Source organism: Ochotona curzoniae, unplaced genomic scaffold, assembly GCF_017591425.1.
Source record: "Ochotona curzoniae isolate NIBS_2020 unplaced genomic scaffold, NIBS_Ocur_1.0 patch373, whole genome shotgun sequence".
Classification (NCBI taxonomy): Eukaryota; Metazoa; Chordata; class Mammalia; order Lagomorpha; family Ochotonidae; genus Ochotona; species Ochotona curzoniae.
The window spans coordinates 38,907-59,387 of NW_024466943.1; the positions used below are offsets into that span (position 1 = coordinate 38,907).

Genomic DNA, 20,481 nt, shown 5'->3' on the forward strand with positions numbered 1-20,481 from the left:
CTCTGCACCCGTGTGGGAGACCCGGAAGAGGTTCCCGGCTCCTGCCTTCAGATCGGCACAGCACTGGCTGTTGTGCTCACTTGGGGAGTGAATCATTGGACGGAAGATCTTTCTCTCCGTCTTTCCTCCTCTCTGTATATCTGACTTTCCAATAAAAATGAAATAAATCTTTAAAATAAACTTTTATTTTTCTTCATTATTCATTAATCCATAGCATTTAGCATCCTGTTAGGATTTCAAGTATCACAAAGTACATTATTATTTAAGGTATAATTTTAAAGAATTCCATAACCTGAATAAAATATTCTGTAACTGCACTCCCGGAAACATGGCCTGCCTTACAAAACAGTGGCTTGCAACTAGAGGTTTGGTTGTCTTGGGAGAGAGGGGGTGTTGCACTGAGTGGGGCCAAGATGCTGTTAAACATCCTACAATGCAGGGAGCAGCTCACCACAGCAAACTATCCAGCCTACTGCTGACAACGCCAAGGCTGGGAGATCCTGTTGAGGACTCTAGTCGTCCGTTCTAATCCTGCAATCCCGGACATCACAAATTGGCAACTACTATTTAAGACAATCTAACCAATTGCCATTACCAGAAACAGCATTTGGCATTATCACACTACTTCCAGAATAACTAAACTACAAAATCAAGAACTCCATTTTGCAAGATCCTGTACCTAGATTTAATTAATGTATGAGCAAAATATTCAGAAAAAGAACTTCACCTATATTAATCACATGTACAACTTTGCTTTTCTGTTTTTTTACTCCAACATAACAACTATTTGTATATTATTTACACTGTTTTAGGAATAAGTAATTTAGAGGTGATTTAAAGAAATATGGGTGGGTAGGCATAGGTTATATGCAGTGAGAGGGAGATGGATTTATTAACATGTATTTAAAAAGCTGAGTAACAGAAATAAATATTTCCTATGGTTCCCTTCCCAAATGTCTGCTGACGGTCGGGACTTGGCCAAACTGGAGCTCGGAGCTAGGAACTCCAGCTGCGTCTCCGTGTGGGTGGCAGGGACCCAAGTGCTTGGGCCATCATCTCTTGCACTGGAAGTACGGGCCGGGCGGTGTGGTGTGGCCACTCTGAGTGGCAGCTTCACCTGCTCTAACACAGTGCTTGCCTCTGGATTTTTTTATGGAGGGATGATTATATACTCTTCAAATTCCCTGTAACCTGCTTTGCCAGTTTAATCTGTTCATATGCAAAGTTAATTAGAACGCTTCTGAGGTAACTAGGTTGGTTCTTCCGCTCATTTTTCTGGATTATTACAAAAAACCCTGCAGCGAGCATCGGCAGACAGTGAATTACTGCAGAAATGTGTATTGCTACAGCACGTCCCCACCAGCTTCGCTTACTTGTTCAGATTTCTCATCAGCACTTTCGGGCAGATTCTTATTTGTTCTCTCATTATGCATAAATAAACGCAAGTAATAGTGCATATGGAGTAGAGTAGGCAATACAAAGCGTAAATCAGCCGTTTTTCCCACACAAATTCTGATTGTAGAAAACAGCAATGTACCGTAGGAGCATTCTAATAGAAAAACCAATTTGAAACAAACAAAACCATTCTAGTTTCCGGGACAGAGCACATGTTCAATGACCAGCCATCTGCACATTCACATCCTATGTATTTTCTCATGGTCAACAAACTGACTCAAACAGCTTAGGTTGTCCCACCATTTGAAGAGAAAAGTCTCTGCAACAATCTGAAACCATGGAGTTATCTTAATTTCACCACTGGCTGCTTGTTTCAAAAGTTCTTTCAGTTCATCTTTCGACAAGTAACAATAGCTTTTAATCTCATTGGGATCGGGGTTCAAAGTTACATCCTTCCTCACAAACAAAATGTAATCGATTTCATGTTCACCCCAAATTCCATCTGACTGGGCTTTGTAGTGAATTCGTGTTAGGTAATTTATTTCTTCTGGAGGAACCTAGGACATAAAAACAGAACACGACAAAACAGCTATTAAAAACAAGCAATTGTAAGATGTAACCTAAAATCAACTCACATTTCAACAATGTCTTAAGCAAGGGCAACAGTTTTAGAATTAAAATTTAGTATTAATCTATGCGAGATTTCTGGCAAATTTATTGTATTGTTAATTTTAAAGTATCTAAATTGTTTTGCTGGCACCAACCATAAGTTGCTTTTTTTTAAAGCACTAAAAAAAAAAAGATCACTTAAGCTAGAAATGTAACATTCTCCTAACTCATACTTTTTTTTTAAAGATTTATTTATTTTCATTGGAAAGTCAGATGTACAGAGAGTAGAGACAGAGAGGAAAATCTGTGTGATGATCCACTCCCCAAGCGGCCACAATGGGTGGTTCTGCGCCAATCTGAAGGTGGGAGCAGGGAGCTTCTTCCAGGTCTCCCACGCGGGTGCAGGATCCAAGGCTTTGGGCTGTCCTCAACTGCTTTCCCAGGCTACAAGCAGGGAGCTGGATGGGAAGTGGAGCTGCCGGGATTAGAACCAGCGCCCATATGGGATCCTGGAGTACAAGGTGAGGACTTTAACCACTAAACTATCGCACCAGACCTCCTCATCATGATTTCAGGTAAGTTTTTGAAGGAGAAAAATTACAATATTAACGAAACATTTTATGAATCACCCATAGGGGTCTAATCTGAAAAAAAAAAAAAAAAAGATTATTCCGATTCACTCAAACTTGAAGATTGTATTCCTAATGATTTCCAGAAGCAAACACTCATCTTTGACTTGATCAGGTATATAAACTGTTAACCTTATATACTGCTTAACAGATCAACGCACTGTAAAACTTGGCTAAATATGTGATAAATAACTGATTTTAAGAAATCAACATTCAAATCACCTGAGTAGGCCCTTGGCCTGGTGGGTTACAGTGCAGGTTGAGCAGCCCCCATTCCATGTTGGAATTCCTAATGAAGACTCCTACCAACCAGGAAGGGAGACCTGGATCTGGCTCCCAACTCCGGCATTAGCCCAACCCAACCCTGGCAGGTGAAGGAATTTGCGGAAGAGAGTAACAGTAAAAATTAAAACAAAACTCCTTTATGGCAGTGGCTTCTGGAACAAAGCAGACACACCTACACTTACACTTAAAAAAATTGTTGAAAAAATATGTTATTGTATACTTAGCCTGTTTGACATGCAATAATAGTTACCTCTTCCATGGGAATTCCTAACTCAGCCTTTAAACGCCTCTGCGCCGCTCTTCTCACTCCAATGGCATCATTTTCTTCTAGTTCGCGTGGATTACTTAATGGATGACTACAACACGTATTGGTAAAGCAACCTGGAAAATATGAGTAGAGATGAGCTTTTACTCAAAGTAGGTCTCAAAGACTGAGAAAAACTCCTAAAAACACAGAATATTTTAGGGTTTTTAAGTCAATAATTATTTTGAAAATAAACAATTGGACCTTTTTAAACATTTTTATTTGAAAGGCAGATTTACAGTGAAAAGGAGGGACAGAAATATAAAGATCTTCCATCCACTGGTTCACTACCAAAAGGCAGCTACGGATAGTCAGGAGCCAGGAACTTCCTCTGGGTCTCCCAGGTGGGTACAAGGCCCAAAGTTTGGGAACATTCTTTGCTGCTTTCCCAGTTCATAAGAAGGGAGCAGGGTAGGAAACAGAGCAGCTGGGACATGAACCAGTGCATGCTGGCACTTGGAGGCAGAGGACGCCAGCCCCTAAAGTAAGCTCTTTACTAAATGAATACTTGGCCAAAAAGATCAGAATGTATGAAGATACTGATTGCAAAAACACAAATGCGGGGCCCGGCACAATAGCATAGTGGTTAAGGTCCTCGCCCTGCACGCGCCGGGATCCCATATGGTTGCCGGTTCTACCCCGGCAGCTCCACTTCCCATCCAGCTCCATGCTTGTGGCCTGGGAAAGTAGTCAAGGATGGCCCAAAGCCTTGGGACCCTGCACCTGCATGGGAGACCTGGAAGAAGCTCCCAGCTCCTGGCTTCGGATTGGTTCAGCTTCAGCCATTGCACTCACTTGGGGAGTGAACCACTGGACCGAAGATCTTCCTCTCCATCTCTCCTCCTCTCTGTATATCTGCCTTTCCAATAAATAAATCTTTAAAAAAAACATACAAAGGAGTACATGCATACACTCTTGTTGTTTAACCATTCATGTATTTTGGAGCTCCAGTGCCACAATACTTACATAATCATATATTTTATAGTATCCTTTCTTCTCTTTGGTTTATCTGGTTGTACTCATTACACAAACTTACACAAAGTTGGATCATTTAAAAAGTTTCTTTTTGACATTTGCTCCAGGAAATTCAGAGTAATAAAAACTCAAAATCAATATAGTTCCCAACACAAGCGCCAGTGTACATTAAGCATACTGACCTGGAAAGGTAATTTTAGCGTCTGATCGCTGCTGCAGTAGGAGCTTATTTTCAGTATTGAACAAGAAGACACTAAATGCGCGATGCAATAATCCTGACAACAAAAGCAGCATGATCAATTTTATCACAAATGCCAGTCATTTGCCCCTTGCTCCCCTTGTGGTTCAAATTAACACCGTCACTGTCTTTTTACTCTATCTGGGTATCAGCATGGCTCTGGAGAAGCACTTTGGCACAGCAGAGTAGGGCAGCCAAGTGGAAGGCATGGTGATCCTGCCACATCCCCTTTCAAGACTGAGCCCCTGTCCAGTCAGTCTTCAGTCCCGGGACTGTGCAAAGGCATATCTCTGTGGGGGATATCTATTCTTTCCCCATTCATCAGAAAAACACACAGGCTTAAAACAGCTAATATGTCAGGATCAGCCCAGTCTCTCTTACAAAAGCAAAATAATTGAACAAGTTGAACAAAAGACATGAGGCACAAAGGAACAGCTACTACACAGGGGGCAAGCTGGGTTTTATTACCACTCTGTTTAACTAGTTGTAACCAAGATTAAATATTTAGGAATGACTTTCTCTTTTACTAGAGCGTGTTTCTCAGCTAATTCCAAATGCCTAGGCAAATCACTTTCCCACAAAGATTATTTTAAAACAATACCTTTCTCAATGTTTTCATTCAGGTGGCAGTTCTTCTTGGTCTCAGCCCCAATTTTGTTGTCATTTTCATCAATCAGAATACACATCTCCGCCAAAAGCTGGACTTGCTGCTCATCAAGATGGTCAGTACGTATTTCAGGCATCGTTGCAGTATATCTGATTTGGCCTAGAGTACTAATATCAAAAGGAAAGAGGAGAGGTGTCAGATATACACTGGAAATGCAAATGCAGGAACTGAGTCCAGGAAACGATGCCGCTGTCTGAAAGGTCATGAAGGATGCCTAACGCTCCTATGGCAACTGCACACTCTTCATCCTACTGCATTCCTGCAGGAACACCGCTCACCCGTCAGGCACTCCACATTTCTCCTACTGACAGGTAATCACAGCTTCTCTTCCGACCAGTCACTCATTTTCTTTTTTATACACTGGTTGTTTTTTTTTTTTTTAAAGATGCAGTTATTTTTATTGGAAAGGCAGATCAGATTTACAGAGAGGAGAGAAAGATCTTTCATCCACTGCGTCACTCCCCAAATAGCCACCGTGGCCAGTGCTGATCCAAAGCCACGAGTTAGGAGCTTCTTTGCGGTCTCCCACATGGGTGCAGGGTCCCAGGTCCCAAGGCTTTGGGCTGTCCTATACTGTTTTCCCAAGTCATAAGCATGGGGCAGGATGGGAAGTGGAGCAACTGGGGTACATAGTGGCACCCATACGAGATCCCAGTTTTTACAAGGTGAGGATTTAGCCATTGAGCTATCATGCTGGATCCCAGTCACTCTCAACTAATAAATTCAATGTTCTAAATGTATTTTTCTTAAGATTTGTTTTTATTGGAAAGGCAGATTTACAGAGGAGGAGAGGCAGAAAGAGACTGTCTGCCCACTGGTTCACTCCCCAAGTGGCTGCAATGGCCAGAGCTGCACTGGTCCGTACCCAGAACTTTGTCCCGGCCTCCCAAGTGGGTGCAGGGTCCCAGGGCTGTGGGTCAGTCTCTACTGTTTCCCAGGCCACAAGCAAAGTAGATGGGCAGTGTAGCAGCCGCCATATGAATTGGTGCCCAAATGGGATCCAAGGCACATGCAAGGTGAGGACTTAGCCACTGGGCTTCTGATTCTATGTTCTAAATTCTTGAGCCTAGAAACCTTCTATAGCACTTACTAATCAACTTTTCTCAGTCTATATTTTCATTGCTTAGGCGGGTATGGGCCCTATAATCTAGTCCCAATTTTTCCACAAACTTCTGTACTATTGTGCCGTTCCACAGCCAGTCCAAACATTTATCCTCTACTTCTGTCTGTGTAGGTGTGCAAGAAGGCCATTATTTCTGAAATCCGTTTTTCAAGATCCAATTCATGTGCTCAACATTCAACAGCATTTAACAAATGTCCCAGGAAGATTTCATGCGCTTTTTTCATCTGGGATCTTCATGACAAACATGACTTAAGTGACTGCTCTGTCAGTTGTCTCAAGTCTCATTCCTGGTTAATATGACTCTAGATAAACCGGAGAAAATAAAGTTTTGGAGCACAGCTCTGCAACTTATTTTCTATAGAGGTCTAGAAGGTTCCATTTCTGTCTTCCAAGCACTAAAGTAACCATATGCAAAGTGTAAAGTAAGCATGGCTGTGTCCTAGGAAACATTTATTCACAGATACAGAAATCTGAATTTCATTTAGTTTTTGTATGGTACAGCCTGTTTACTTTCAGTGTCACTCTCAATCATCTAAAACTGGAAACATCTGGAGTGAGCATTTGGAAGACTGGCTGAAGTTAGCACTGTGGACTCCCGCATTCTAGACCGGAGTGCTGGATCGGGGTATGTGTTCCCCGGCTTCCTGCTAACGCATGCAGTGAGGCAGCAGAGGCCGGCCTAGTGCTCGCTGCCCTGCCGTCCAGGAAAGACCCCCAAGCAGTATGGGGTCTGAAATCTGACCTGGCCCAGCCCCAGCTTGTTCTAAGCACCTGGAGTAGATCCTGGATAAAAGATCGGGATGATCTCTCTACGAGAGAGGGAAAGAGAGAAAGAATGAGAGCAAGAGAGAGCTAGTGAGTGGCAGAATGAGAGAAGAATTATATAAAATGAAAGAAGTAATATTTTAAAGTTCTCACAATACAGGCCACATTTGGTCCTAGGCCACAGTCCATTCCTACCCTACAGTTCTAAGGCTTAATTTTCTGAATCCTAATTAATTCCTCTCATGTGGTTTCTACACTAAAATTCTATATATCCTGACTTATACTCTTTGCACATCCCTAATTAGTAACTCCTATCACTTTAACTTCTGGATTCTTGGGAGCATCTTTTGACCCATTTTTCCAAACGCTTCAGCTAGAAGATTCTGTTTCACTTTGTACACGGCTTTCTTTACAGCATCAGATTACTGATTTTCAACAGAGCTCGAACATACTATAGGACATACACAAAGTGTTCAGTACCAAAGCACAGCAACAGCTCCTTAAAAGTAAGTTCTAAACTCCAACAGGACCTGGGGTGGCTATGCCTTGACCGAGAGGGAGAGGTGTCAGGAGCAATGGATGACGGCAAGAACCAAAATAATGATGTTTAACACCAAAACCAAGATTCATGATCAAAGATTTCAGGCCTGACATGATGGTTCAGTGTCTAAATCCTCGCCTTGCAAGCACCAGGATCCTATGTGGGTGCTGGTTTGTGCCCCAGCTGTTCCACTTTCCATCCAGCTCCCTGCCTGTGGCCTGGGAAAGCAGTTCAGGATGGCCCAAAGCCTTGGGACCCTGCACCCGCGTGGGAGACCTGGAAGAAGTTCTTGGCTCCTGGCTTCAGACCAGCTCAGCTCTGGCCATTGTGGCCACGTGGGGAGTGACAACGGATGGAAGACCTTTCTCTTCATCTCTTCTCTCTACAGAACCTGCCTTTCCAAAATGTATTTTAAAAGTAAATAAATAAATAAAAGATTTCAACAGGAAAAAAACACTGTGGAAGGGAAAAGCCCACCTCTGAATGAGCCTCATTTTACAAAGCTGCATCTACAACTTTTCATCCTAACAGTTAACAGGCTTTTGAACACAATGGTTTTATGTTGCACTGCTCTTTAAGTCTGAAATTCCTAACTACAAGACAAAGCAGTCACTTTTTTTTACATTCATGTCATGATGGTAATTCTGCAGAGGACGCAGGAACACTCCATACAGCCTGAGAAAAAGGCCTGGCTGTGATGGTCCCCACCTCTTCCTCTTCCCTGACTTGCAGTAGTCTCTAGAATTTTGCAACCATTTTCATACACGGACAAAGTGGTATGCACCCTGGTACGTGTGAGCATGAGTGATCTGTATGTTCTTGTACACTGCATGCACAGGTTTCAGGATACACGATATGTTGTCCACGCTTGTTTTTAACCAACTATAAAGACAGGAGTGAACAATTCCCTACTCTTCTGAGACTTGATTTCAGGTTCCACATTTTACTAAAGTTCAACTGTCTGTATTTGTAGACGATGGCTCTTTCCACTGCTTAAGTCACTGGGGGAAAACTGTAAAGTCTTAAAATACCTAAAAGTTACAAATGTCTGACTTCCCAACTGCTGCAGACTCAGGCCCCAAAACCTTTTTAAAAGGCACGTGGAGTTTTAGCAACCACCAAACCCCCCTCCCCCGCCCCCAAGCCTTCTCACCCAACTTGGAGAACTAACCTACACACATCCTAGGAGAAAAACCAAGGGAATCCCTATCACGACCTCAGTATCCTTTCTGAAGGTGCACCTTCCTTAATCCCTAGTCCTCACACTTCCTGACAAGCCCTCCCTAGCTCCGCAGAAGCCCTGCAGAGGACCCCGCACATCCACTACCCCGTGGGGGACCGAACCTCCCCTCCAGACCCGGGCGTCCCAGAGCGGGCCACTGGCCTCACCAGCCGGCAGTACCAGCCACCCAGGGCAGAAGTGCTGCGGGGGTGTCCGCCCCAATGCCAGGCGCCTGTGCCCCGCCGGCCCCAGTGCCCCGGACCCCCAAGGCTCCTAGTCCCTAGCTCCGCCGGCTCATCTCGGCCCCAGTCCCCCGAACCCTCGGCCCCGCCAGTTCCCCTTGGCCCCAGTACCCCAGTCCCTCGGTCCCCCAATCCCCTGCCCCGGCGGCTCCCCTCGGCCCCAGTCCTCCGGTCGCTCAGTCCACCCGGTTCCCCAGTCCCCAGCCCCGCCGGCTCGCCCCGGGCCGCCCCGCATCTGGACATACCCGTACCTTAAGCTGAGGGTCCGGGGACGCTGGGGCGCGCGCCCCATTTGAGCGCCGCTCGCGCAGCGTACCGCCCCCAGGCTCCGCCCCTTGAGAAGGGAGCCAATCGCCCGCGCCAGCGCCGGGCCACGCCACATACTGCCAGCCAATCGGCGCTGACGCCCAACGGGCGTCACGGTCGCGCCAGGCAGTCGCGCGGTGGCACCACTTTCTAGAACTCGGGCTCTAGCAGGTGTGCTGGAGCCCTAGGCACGCGGCGAGACTCTGGGTCGCCAGCCATTAGCTGTTAACCATGACTGGTCATCCGCTTACCCCCTGGCTCCGCTGAGGTGAAGACCGGCGACTGAGGGCGGGGAGCGGACGAGCAGCCGTTCTCCGGGTGTGGGCCAATCGCGCTCTGGCTCCTGCTCTGGTAGCCAATCGGGCCTGAGCGGCGGCCTGGGCGTGGCCAAGGCGCTGCGGAGACTACGTGCTGACGTCAGGCGTCGGGAGCCTGGAGTCCGGGTGTGGACGACATACCTCTTGGTGTAGTGTAGTGGAGGGAGTCCTGCTGGTCAGGGCTTAAAGAGGGTGAAGCCGGACCGCTGTCTGGCCGTCCTTCCAAAGAGTGGTGAGGAGAAAGCAAAATTAAGTGTGGGAAAGGAGCTTCTGCGAAAGGAAGGAAGGTGTATTTCAGTTTATGCGGGAAGCCATGCAGTCGTGACAGGTGGAGTGAGGGTGTGACCCGGCACCAGGAGTTTCTGCTGGCAAGGCCCGGCAGAACGTCTCTGGGCACCGTATTGCTGCCTCACCCCATTGTGTGGACACTCGATCACTTCTCTGATGTTTCATAGAATTCTCCTGAAGATGTTGTTTTTTTCTGCAAATGTGAAATGATTCCTGTAACTGGTATAACACCTCAAACTGATCAATCATGTTATGGTAAAAGGGTCTTTAGCAACTTAAGGCAATGACACACAGCTAAAAGCATACAATAGTACAATTGAGCCCACCTTGTCCCCAAACATCTTGTTATGTGGCTGCCTTTGTCCCGGAGTTTGTCCTAATGTAGGTAATGTTTTACTTAAGAAATGGTTTCATAATATGTTGGAATAGATGACAGTCGTGGAGGTACAACAAGTTTGTTCACCGTGCAGCCTCGAACTGTTGCAACACATGAAAAGACGCATTTTGGTTTCTCACAATGGCAAGCAGAAAGTATATGGGGCATCTTCTAAAGGGAGACAAATGTGAACCCCCAAAGAAAAATGATTTAAAACTTCTACCTTATATTGACACTTACATTTAGGGAAAGAAAACAGTTTAAAAAGATAAAAAGAAGTTTCTTGTAAAGGTCCTCTGTTCATAGAAAGGCTGAGTTGCCCTGATCCTTTTCACTGCCCTTTAACAAAAGAACAAAAACAATTGAATCAGTACTAGGTGAAGGTGATGGTAATTAGTATATGATTGATTATAAGATTTAATAAAGAATATGATATATGCCTTTACAAATTCATTTATGAGCTTTCTTTTTAATTCTGTAGTCTTGATATTTTAAGTAATATTTGTTTAGATCTAGTGAAAACTGATTTTGGATATAAGTGAACCACTTGTCACTATGTAACTGCATATGCTGCCAACCGTGCAGGTCTTGGCTTCAGGCACCTGGTGACTGCAGGTTTGAATGAGTAATGGTTTGCTGAAAATGTTTTCTTTGAAGTAAAATAATAATGATTTTTTTAAGAATTGTTTTTGTAACCATGAAGTAAAAATGAAACAATTGGATGTTGTGCAAAAGCTTGTAATGATTTCTGTGTAAATAAAGAAGACAGCTTTTTTGAGTTGTCCATTATGAGCATCACGCTGTAGTGGTCCAAGTCTCTGCCTGTCTTCTCTTCCCTCCGAACTCAGCTGGAGCTGGTCTCCAACAAGTTTACATTCACCATTGGCTTGGCATCTGGTAAGACTTGCAGATGGCAGAGGGACAGTCCTGTATTGAGTCAGGAAGCGAGTTCAGTCTCCATAACCAGCCTTCTCATGAGAGCTAGCTTCTGAGGGCAAGCCCTTATGAACTCCCACTAGGTTCATGTCTCAGACAATATAAGGGATTGGATGAAACCTCCAGCTTTGATCCACTAACTATTGCGACCAGAACAGTAACAAGAACAGGGTTGGAGAGGGGGTGATGTGCTATTGAGAACTTTTTTAAAAGGAGAAAGATACAAAGTAAAGACTATGGAAACACCCTTCTCTGAAGAAGGAGGTTGGCCTAAAAGGCTTTGCTGCCTCAAACTTTTTATTGAACTGCTTGGGGAACCAAATTACAGAAATCAATGCGGCACAGACATTGATAACTATGTTCCATATTGATAACCAGCCAACGCTTGATGAACAGGCAGCAACACTGTGACCCATGTACAGAAGTCAGTATGTGACTCAAGTATATTCTAACGCACAGTCCTGTGGCCTTAGATCATTGCCCAGCTGCAGATCCTCACCCACAGGCCTCGGCATTGGTGTTGGGTTTTTGTCTACTAGCAAATCATTGCCTATAGAATTCAACCTCGGTCTTTGCTCCAGCAGTCTGTGAACTCAAGATTCCAGTTCAAGTCACACTATTTTCTTTACAAACTGCCTGCAGCATTAACCATTAATATTAACCATAGTGCCCTCTATACAACTTAGTTTACAGTGTGGCACAGTATCTCAACAGACTAATCCTCCACATCCAAGTACCAGGATCCCATCTGGATGTCAGTTTATGCCCCTGCTGCTTTTATTTTCCATCTAGCACCCTGCTTGTGGCCTGGGAAAGCAGTGGAGGATGATCCAAGCCCTTGGGATCCTGCACCCCTATGGGAGGCATAGGGGAAGCTCCTGGCTCTTGGCTTTGGATCAGCTAAGTGCCAGCTGTTGTGGCCACTAAGGAAGTGACCCAGCGGTTGGAACATCTTGGTCTCTCCTCTCTGTGGATATCTGCCTTTCCAGTGAAAATATAAGAATAAAAAAAAATGGAGCTTTAAATATCAGTATGTGTTTGGAGAAGTCAAATCCTGTTCTGTATAAAAGAAAAACCATTTTTGAAATACTTATTTAAAACCACCGTATTGTGCCTCACACAATGGTTCAGTGGCGAAATCGTCAATTTGCAAATGCCGGGATCCCATATGGGCACTAGTTTGTATCCCAGCTGCTCCACGTCCCATGCAGCTGTCTGCTTATGACCTGGGAAAGCAGTCAGAGGATGGCCCAAAGCCTTGGGACCTGAATCCATGTGGGTGACTTGGAAGAAGCTCCTGGATTAGGATCAGCTCAGCTTCAGCTTTTCTCTCCATCTTGGGAGTGAATCAGTGGATGCAAGATCTTTCTCTGTGTCTCTCCTCTCCATAAATCTGATCTGCCTCTCTAGTAAGAATAAATAATTTTTAAAAAGTATTTAAAATTTTAAAAATGCTTTGTAATGCGAAGCCCTATGCTGTATTACAAAACATCACACAGTGTCAAACATCATGTCCAAGATCTGAATGCATTGCCCCACATTCTTGTATTGGAAATTGAATCCCCAGGGCCACAGTGGTGGGAGATGGGGCCTACTGGGAAGTGTTTACATCAGGAGGGAGCTGCTCTCCTGAGCAGAATAATGCCATTCTACGAAAGTCTTAGAAAGTAAGTAGGCTTTCTCTCTTTTTCTTCATGTGTGTTCTGTGTAACTCAAATAGTAAAAAAAAAAAAAAAAAATGCACTTTATAATCTTCGAAGTTTACTAATTTCCCATTGCTACATGACAAGTTTACATAACCTCATTAGAAGTGGCTTAAATAACACTGGTTAGCAGTCGTGCAGGTGTGTTCTGATAAGCTTTCCTTTGGGCCTCATTTTCCTTAAGTAGAGGGATTGCCTTGCTAGGTATTTATCTATAAACCTGACTAAGCAAGAACAGCTGTTGTCAAGGAGCTACATCTGGACAGAAGATTCCAAGCAGAATTTCATGCAATGTTGGGATAAAGCCCTGATTTTAGAGATAATGACCAAAAATGTATCTTGGATTGATGAAAATGCTTCATTTGTAGGACAGGTGCAAGATGTCAGGATAAAGAAAACTATCTATCTATCTATCTATATATATTACAGCATTTAAACCTAATGTGTCTGTCAACTTGTGATAAAGTTTTCAAAACTAAAAAAAAGAAAAATGAATAAACAAAATGTCTGAGCGAGCAATGGGAGGGTACCCTTCAGCCTGTTGCTTTTTCTGTGTGCTTTAATTCTCAGGAAAGTAGAACAAATCCCTGGTAATTTTTTTTTTTTTCTATGCTGTTGCAAAATTTCTGCTCTTACTAGTTCAGCTGGTTTTCTTGCTCCCACTTTTTCCCAAACGTATCTTATCTTTCTGTTCCCTTTTGTGCTCTTTTTTCTTTTCTTATTTCTGTCTGAAATGTTTTACTCCTTTCTCCATCGATTTTTCTATCAGCCACTATATCTGACCCTCAAAGTTCATTTTATGTTTCATTTCTTTTCCTTGGTGTGTTTTCCAACTATTTCAAACAAAAATGCTCGTTTTCTTTCTTTTTTTTTAAGATTTATTTATTTATTGGAAAGTCAGATATACAGAGAGGAGGAGAGACAAAGAGGAAGATCTTCCATCCGATGATTCACTCCCCAATGCCCAATGCTATGCCGATCCGAAGCCAGGAGCCAGGAACTTCTTCCGGGTCTCCCACACAGGTGCAGGGTCCCAAAGCTTTGGGCTGTCCTCGTCTGCTTTCGCAGACCATAGTTTTCTTAAACTATGGATATAATATTGAAAGGGGTTTTTTAAAAAAGATTTATTTATTTTTATTGGAAAGGCGGATATACAGAGAGGAGAGACAGAGAGGAAGATCTTCCGTCCCATGATTCACTCCCCATACGGCCACAACGGCCGGATCTGAGCCAATCTGAAGCCAGGAGCCTCTTCTGGTTCTCCCACACGGGTGCAGGGTCCCAAAGCCCTGGGCCGTCCTCAACGGCTTTCCCAGGCCACAGGCAGGGAGCTGGATGGGAAGAGGGGCTGCCTGGATTAGAACCGGCGCCCATATGGGATCCCAGGCGTTCAAGGTGAGGACCTTAACCACTGTGCCATCGTGCCGGGCCCGAAAGGGCTTTTTTATTTTATTTTATTTTATTTTATTTTATTTTTTTAGCCTATTTCAAAGGAGTGGATGAGTCTCTTTAGCTCTTACAAATTTTAATGAACTCTAGTGAAGTGAGAATGGCCATGAGTTGGGGAAAAGCTGGAGGGGTTGCTCAGGTGATTGCATTCACGTCTAGAGGATAGTGGTTTTTCTTAGTCCTCTTGAGAAGAGCTAAATAAATTTGGTAGATAAAAGGAGTAACACTTAGAAGGTCTCTCTGCTCTCACTGTAACGCTGCCTTTCAAATATTAAAAAAATATGGGCCTGGTGCAGTGGTTAAGGTCCTCGCTGGATGGGAAGCGGCGCTGCTGGGATTAGAACCTGCGTCCTTACGGGATCCTGGCACATTCAAGGTGAGGACTTTAGCCATCACGCTATTGTGCCGGGCCCAAGCTTATGTTTGATTCCATTTTGCACAATCTTTTTGTAGCCCATACACCATGAATGCTATTTATGGTTGTTACACTCTATTGTTTAGGGACTAATGATAAGAAACAAAATCTGTATAGGGTCAGTATAAAGGAAAAGTTTTGATCCATAGTTGGCTGAAACCAAGGATGCAGAACCACTCACAAATATGGAGTTGATTAAATACCCAGTTGTTTGTAGCACAAGTAAAATGATTAGTGATAAGTTCAATGAGGCAGTAGCTTAATGAACTAATCCTCCACCTGCAAGTACTGGCATCCATATGGGTGTTGGTTCATGTTCTGGCTGTCCCACTCCTGATCTAATTCTCTGCTTATGACCTGGTAGGGCAGTGGAGGATGGCCCACAGGTCCCTGACTCCTGTGCCTGTGTGGAAGACATGGACGAGCTCCTGGCTTTGGATCATCTCAACTCTGGCCCTTGCGACCATTTGTGGAGTGTCAGCAGAAACATGATCATAGCTGGATTTTACTAAGTCATCTCGTTTCCTCACTGAATGGGATGAGGCAAATGTGTGCAGCAGGGAGGCACTTGGGACAAGTGTTTGTTCTCAGGGAAGATAAAGAGCCTCAGCTTCTGCAGGAGGGAACATGCAAACCTCTACCAGGAATGCAATCATAGCTTTATAATTGAATCTGGTTTTGCATCTTAAAAAAAGGGCAATTATTTCAGGACAGTGTTAAGGACTAAATTAATCTCCTCTTCATTCTTCCCGCTACAGACACAAGTCGTAAGCTGCAATCCTTACTCCCAGTTCTTTAAAAATGGGGTGGGTAGCAGACCCGGCACAGTAGCCTAGCAGCTAAAGTCTTCCGTCTTGCACAACTGGGATCCCATATGGGTGCCGATTCTAATCCAGCTCCCTGCTTGTGGCCTGGGAAAGCAGTCAAGGATGGCCCAAAGCCTTGGGACCCTGCAGCTGCGTGGGAGACCTGGAAGAGGCTCTGGGCTCCAGATTGGTACAGCTGCGGCGTTGTGGTCACTTGGTGAATCAACAGACAGAAGATCTTCCTCTCTGTCTCTCCTTCTCTGTGTATCTTTCTTTAACCACTTGCGCCACCGCGCCGAGCCCTCTGTGTATCTTTCTAATAAACAAATAAATAAATCTTTAAATAAAAATGGAATGGGAGGTCCTAGTAACAAAAATAACTTGTTATTTGCAGAGTGAAAACTGCAGATGGAAGATCTCTGCCCTTCAAATGGATAAAAAATTAAAGATGTCAAGTGAAGCGACTGCACCCAGGAAGAGTGTGTGAAGGCTGGTTATACTGCTGCACGCTGGGCAGAGACGGATGGTCAACCCCAGCGGGTGGGCAGCATGGGTCGTATCCTGCCTGACCCTCAGACATGGCTTCCAGCCCTCAGGACAGCTATGTAAAACACAGCACGAGGTGTTTTGTTATTGCAGTTCCACCAAACCAATGTACAGTGGGAAGAACAGGCGTTTTGGTGTCAGCCTGCATTGTTTTTGTTTTCAGAACAGCCTGCGTTTTAATCGTTGGTCTGTTATATGATAACGCAAAGTGACTGGTACCCAAAGGGATGATTCCCGCCCCCCCCCCCCCGCTGGATTTGTCACATCTCATGATATACTCAGTTGATTTCAGTGACTTCTATGTAATCCTAAATATATCAAAGAAAACAGGTCTTTAATATCCTACCAGTTGAACTGTGGGTACTATGCTGTCAAAAACTACCCATTTATCAGGATGGAAAGTCGGGGGTTCACAAAGCTTTCTTTCTGCGATCATGTCCAGAGGAAATGTCCTGGGCTGTAACAGTTGCTAATCAGAGTTGTTACTTGATTGTGCCACAACCACCAAGCCTGAAATGTGACATCGGAAGAGTTCATCTTACACAACCGTGTCCAGCAGTAACACCTTATCAATCTACTGCAGAAATAACTTGTACATGTTTCAAACATTTGGATCCCTACATACAGCACGTTTCTTCCCCGTGCAACACATTATTTCCTTATTGCTGCTTCTTGAGTATCAATCTTTATTTTTAAAGGGGGCAGCAAGAGTCTCGACCTACAGAGAAGAAAAACAAATGCTTTCCTGGTTATTAATGTAGTCTAGCTGAGCTAAAAAGCCCGACTGGTGCTGTTGGGGTAAGGCCAGGGGACTGTTTACGTAATGGTTCCAGTCTATTATGTAGTTTTCCTAGCCTAGATTAAAGGCGGAAAAAAAAAAAAAAAAAAACCCCGCAGTTCAAGTCCCACCTTTCGCCGAGAACAGCTGATTGTGTTTTCTCTTTTTAGCCAATGGTGATCAAACATTTCAGAAGCAAACGGGGTGAGTCATCTTCTGCAGGGACGCTGAAATATTAATAGTTCTATCTTTATCGGATTGTCCGTGCAGCCCAAACCCAGACTCCCACGGAGCTCTGCAAAACCAGCGGTTTGGACTGGAGAGGTGCCTTTGAGCTTGCATTTTAAGGGTCAAGTCTCAGGCTCCGGAGAACTGGTACAGGGGCAGATGGACTTACAACCCACTTGACCTGGATCCCTGCAGCGGTGAGTAGATGCGAGGTCCTGAGGGGTCCCGAGTGCGCGTCCCCCCACCCGCCCGCATGTTACAAATGCTCTGGGCTCCCGGGAAGGCTGTGCCTTCGCGGAACGACCCCTGAGGTGGACGAGGTGGACACAGGGGGTCCGGCGGGGGCTGCGCCCCGGCTTTTCTCCCGACTCCTACAGGGACGCGCCCTGCCGGCACCACCAGGTGGAGCCGGGCCCGCTGCCTCCAGCGGTCAGCGGCGACCGAGAGCCAGCACCGCGGGGAGGTCCGGAACTGCCCGGCGCTCCCCGGCCTCGCTGGCCAGCTGGCCACAGGACAGGAAAGCAGGAAGGCGCTGTTCGCCTCGCCGGCGGCTTCCGGCTACGGCTTCCGCTACGGGGCGGGGCTTCCGCCAGCTCGGGGCGGGACTTCCGATGGCAGCGGAAGCGCGGTGGCGCCCAGCCGGGGTCGCGGGGTCGCGTCAGCGCCGAGTGGCTCGGTGTCCTCGGTGTGGTGGGTTTGGGGTGTGTGTTGGGTTTGGGGGGCGAGGCGGCGGGCACCGACCAGCTGAGGCGCATCCCGGCCGGGCTCCGGGTGCAGGAGAGCGCGGCGTTCGCGGTAGGTGGGTCCCGCCATCTTCCCGCTATCCGCGATGCCCGGGGGAGGAGACGGGGCGAGGTGGACGAGGTGGACGCTGGCATGGACAAGGAGCGGGGCATGGCGCGCTCGGGGACACGGGCGGACCAGGGTCGGGGTCCCTGCTTCCCTGTCTCTGTTTCTCTGTCTTCCCGGGGGCCGGGGGAGGAGGGACAGCGCTCCGGGAGGCTTTTCGCGGGGGACCTGGGCCTTGTTGTGTCCACTCGTGGACGAGGCGTCGGCCGGGCCTGTCTGCCGGGGAGTTGATAAACTCGCCTTCCGAAAGTCGAGTTTCCTTCGTTGAGTTGGCATCGCGGGGAGGCCGAGCTGGGGGGCCACGTTAGGGACCCCTTGGCGGCGACAGGGCTCTGGAATGCCCGTCCCTCCTATCCACAAAGTGGTGTGGGCACGAGTCGGCCGGGAGAGTGAAAGGTGTGATCCGTAAGACTCTTCGCCGAGGGCTTAGCCAGGTCCGTTAGACGCTGGGACCGTTTCTAGAGGTGCTAATTCCGAGAGTCATGGACGAAGGTCAGGTGGATCTGGCTTTGAGCTCAGCCTGTTTGGGGCCGTGAGGGTGATTGCGAGAATGAGCCGGTGCTTCCCAACAGATGACGGAGTGTTACACCCAGAAACTCCTCGTCAGTTCTCTTCCGCCTCACTCTTCCTTGTTTTTGTTACTGTCGCAAATTCAAGTGCTGCCTGATTCCCTCTAGGTTGTGATGCACAGATTTGAAAAAGAGTATCCAGATAAGGACATGCTGACTAAGGAGTAAGTCAGTGGTACCCTGAGTCCCTTGTCTTCTTGCTAATAACACTGCTCACGGGGAGGCAGTGACTCCCCTCCCACTGTGGGGTCCCTGTGGCCTGCAGTGGCCTGTAAGTCTCATTTTGTTATTTGGATACATGGTAAGCGTTCTGGTGAAGTGCTGGTCACAGGAGATTTTTATTAGGAATGCTTCATTTTCTCTCAACCGTTTAGTAATTTTTTTTCCCCAGCATAGTATGTCCTCAGATTGTTGTTTTGTGCTTGTGTTGTAGAATCTTGTGGTTTTTTTGTTTTTGTTTTTTTTTTTTCCTGAGGTGATTCCTGCCTCATGTTTTCTAAGAAGGTGGTTGCGGTTTATTAAATTTCATCCTTGTTTGAGCTGTTTCTTATGACTGTTGGGATCTTTAAGAAACCTGGCTCTTTGTTTATGCAGTTAGTGATGTCCCCAGTTTATGTTGATTCACAAAATTGATGAACATGTGTTCTTGCTTTCATTTCACTGGCACAGTACTGTGAGCGGGTTAATGTTGTTGATAGATTTTTGACATTGCCTCTGGAGACCTTTCTCTCCTTTGCTGCTGGATTGAAAGTCTGTGGTTGGTGTTTCAGATTGCCAGGAATTCACTTAACATTGCGTCAGAATACAGTGTTAGTGAAATACTCGCCAAACTCTAGACAGTTCAGTCACATATTTTTTTAAAGGCACACGGAAGTTATATCCTTAATTGTTCTGTGTACGATCTACCATGTTAGCAAGCATTTTTGCTTCATAAAAAAAGTAAAATCTCATTGTTTCTTTGCAGGGTTTATGTTTATTATTTCAAATGAAAATGTTTCTTTTGAAAGTGACTTTGATGATCTTTAAAAAGCACTTTGATTACTTGCCTTTCTTGAATCACATTCACGTGAAAGAATCTGGTAACTTACCTTGTTTCAATGAAGTTAATATGGAAAATAACACAGAGCAGAAACCTAAGTATTTGGTATTTATATAACAGCGTTTGCAAAGGTGGAACTTGCTGTGACAAAGAATGTTTCTGGGTTTTGTTAGTTTGTTAAACATTCTTGAAGTGCATGCTGTCCAGGGCCCCGGCTGCGCCAAGCACGTAGGAGGAGCAGGGTTTGTGGGGCAACAGCTCAGGTGTTGCTTGAGATGCCTGCCAGCCCCATTGGAATGCTTGGATTTGAGCCTGACTTCCCATCCAGCTGCCTGCTGATGTGTTCCATAGGGCAGCAGCAGGTTAGAGGCTGTGACTAGTGTGGGAATTCTAGACTCTTGCCTTCAACCTGGACCGGTTCAGAGGTTGGAAGCATTTGTGGCAGATTCTCTAGTCACTGGTTTACTCCCCAAATTTTCACAACACCCTGGCCTGGGATAGGCTGAGACTCCATGTGGGGCCCGTTATGTACTTGGTATGTGGCTTGTTTGCTGTCACAGTGCGTGAGTTATCAGGGAGCTGTAAGTGGGAGTGGAGGTGGGACTTGAGCCCAGGCAGCCTGCTAATGGGTTCCGTTGAATCAACTGCTGTCTTAGTGTCCAGTCCACATATTTGGATTGAGATAACAATTCTATGAGGATGCTTTGAAAATTTATAAAAAATATATTTATTTTGCTGCAAAAAAATAAAAATTCATTCAAAGCTTTTAAATAAGACATTTTCTGTATGTTCTTTGAGGATCTCAGCATATATTTTTAAAAAGATTTATTTATTTTTATTAGAAAGGCGGATATACAGAGAGGAGGAGAGACAGAGAGGAA

General features: G+C 45.5%; 2 protein-coding genes across 6 annotated transcripts in view; one reads left to right on the forward strand and one right to left on the reverse strand.

The window, feature by feature from the left end:
* Nucleotides 1-518: 518 nt before the first annotated feature.
* Nucleotides 519-9,392, reverse strand: LOC121167471 (isopentenyl-diphosphate Delta-isomerase 1). Of its 2 annotated transcripts, none has more exons than XM_040996893.1 (5): nt 9,247-9,392; nt 5,037-5,209; nt 4,380-4,472; nt 3,169-3,299; nt 519-1,952 (listed from the first exon to the last, which is right to left on the reverse strand). In XM_040996893.1, exons 1-5 carry the CDS (start codon nt 9,375-9,377, stop codon nt 1,635-1,637), a joined length of 846 nt encoding a protein of 281 aa, XP_040852827.1. In that variant the 5' UTR covers nt 9,378-9,392; the 3' UTR covers nt 519-1,634. The 2 variants fall into 2 exon arrangements, with proteins under 2 accessions (XP_040852827.1, XP_040852826.1); XM_040996892.1 differs by having other exon boundaries at nt 9,241-9,392.
* A 7,694-nt stretch (nt 9,393-17,086) lies between these two features.
* Nucleotides 17,087-20,481, forward strand: part of LOC121167469 (WD repeat-containing protein 37-like) — a 35,406-nt gene continuing 32,011 nt past the window's right edge. The window contains exon 1 of one of the 4 annotated variants that reach the window (XM_040996888.1): nt 17,087-17,340. The gene's annotated coding sequence lies outside the window, so the exon portion shown is untranslated. Of the gene's footprint in view, nt 17,341-17,797; nt 17,943-20,481 lie in introns of those variants that run through there. The other 3 variants (XM_040996887.1, XM_040996885.1, XM_040996889.1) reach the window with 3 other exon arrangements.

Coding starts and splice junctions, on each gene's coding strand:
- LOC121167471 (XM_040996892.1), bottom strand. CDS start 9,377: ATGTGGCGTGGCCCGGCGCTGGCGCGGGCGATTGGCTCCCTTCTCAAG. Junction 5,210..9,240: donor ACCCTCAGCTTAAGGTACGG/GTATGTCCAGAT, acceptor TTTTGATATTAG/TACTCTAGGCCAAATCAGAT. Junction 1,953..3,168: donor TAGGAATTCCCATGGAAGAG/GTAACTATTATT, acceptor TTTATGTCCTAG/GTTCCTCCAGAAGAAATAAA.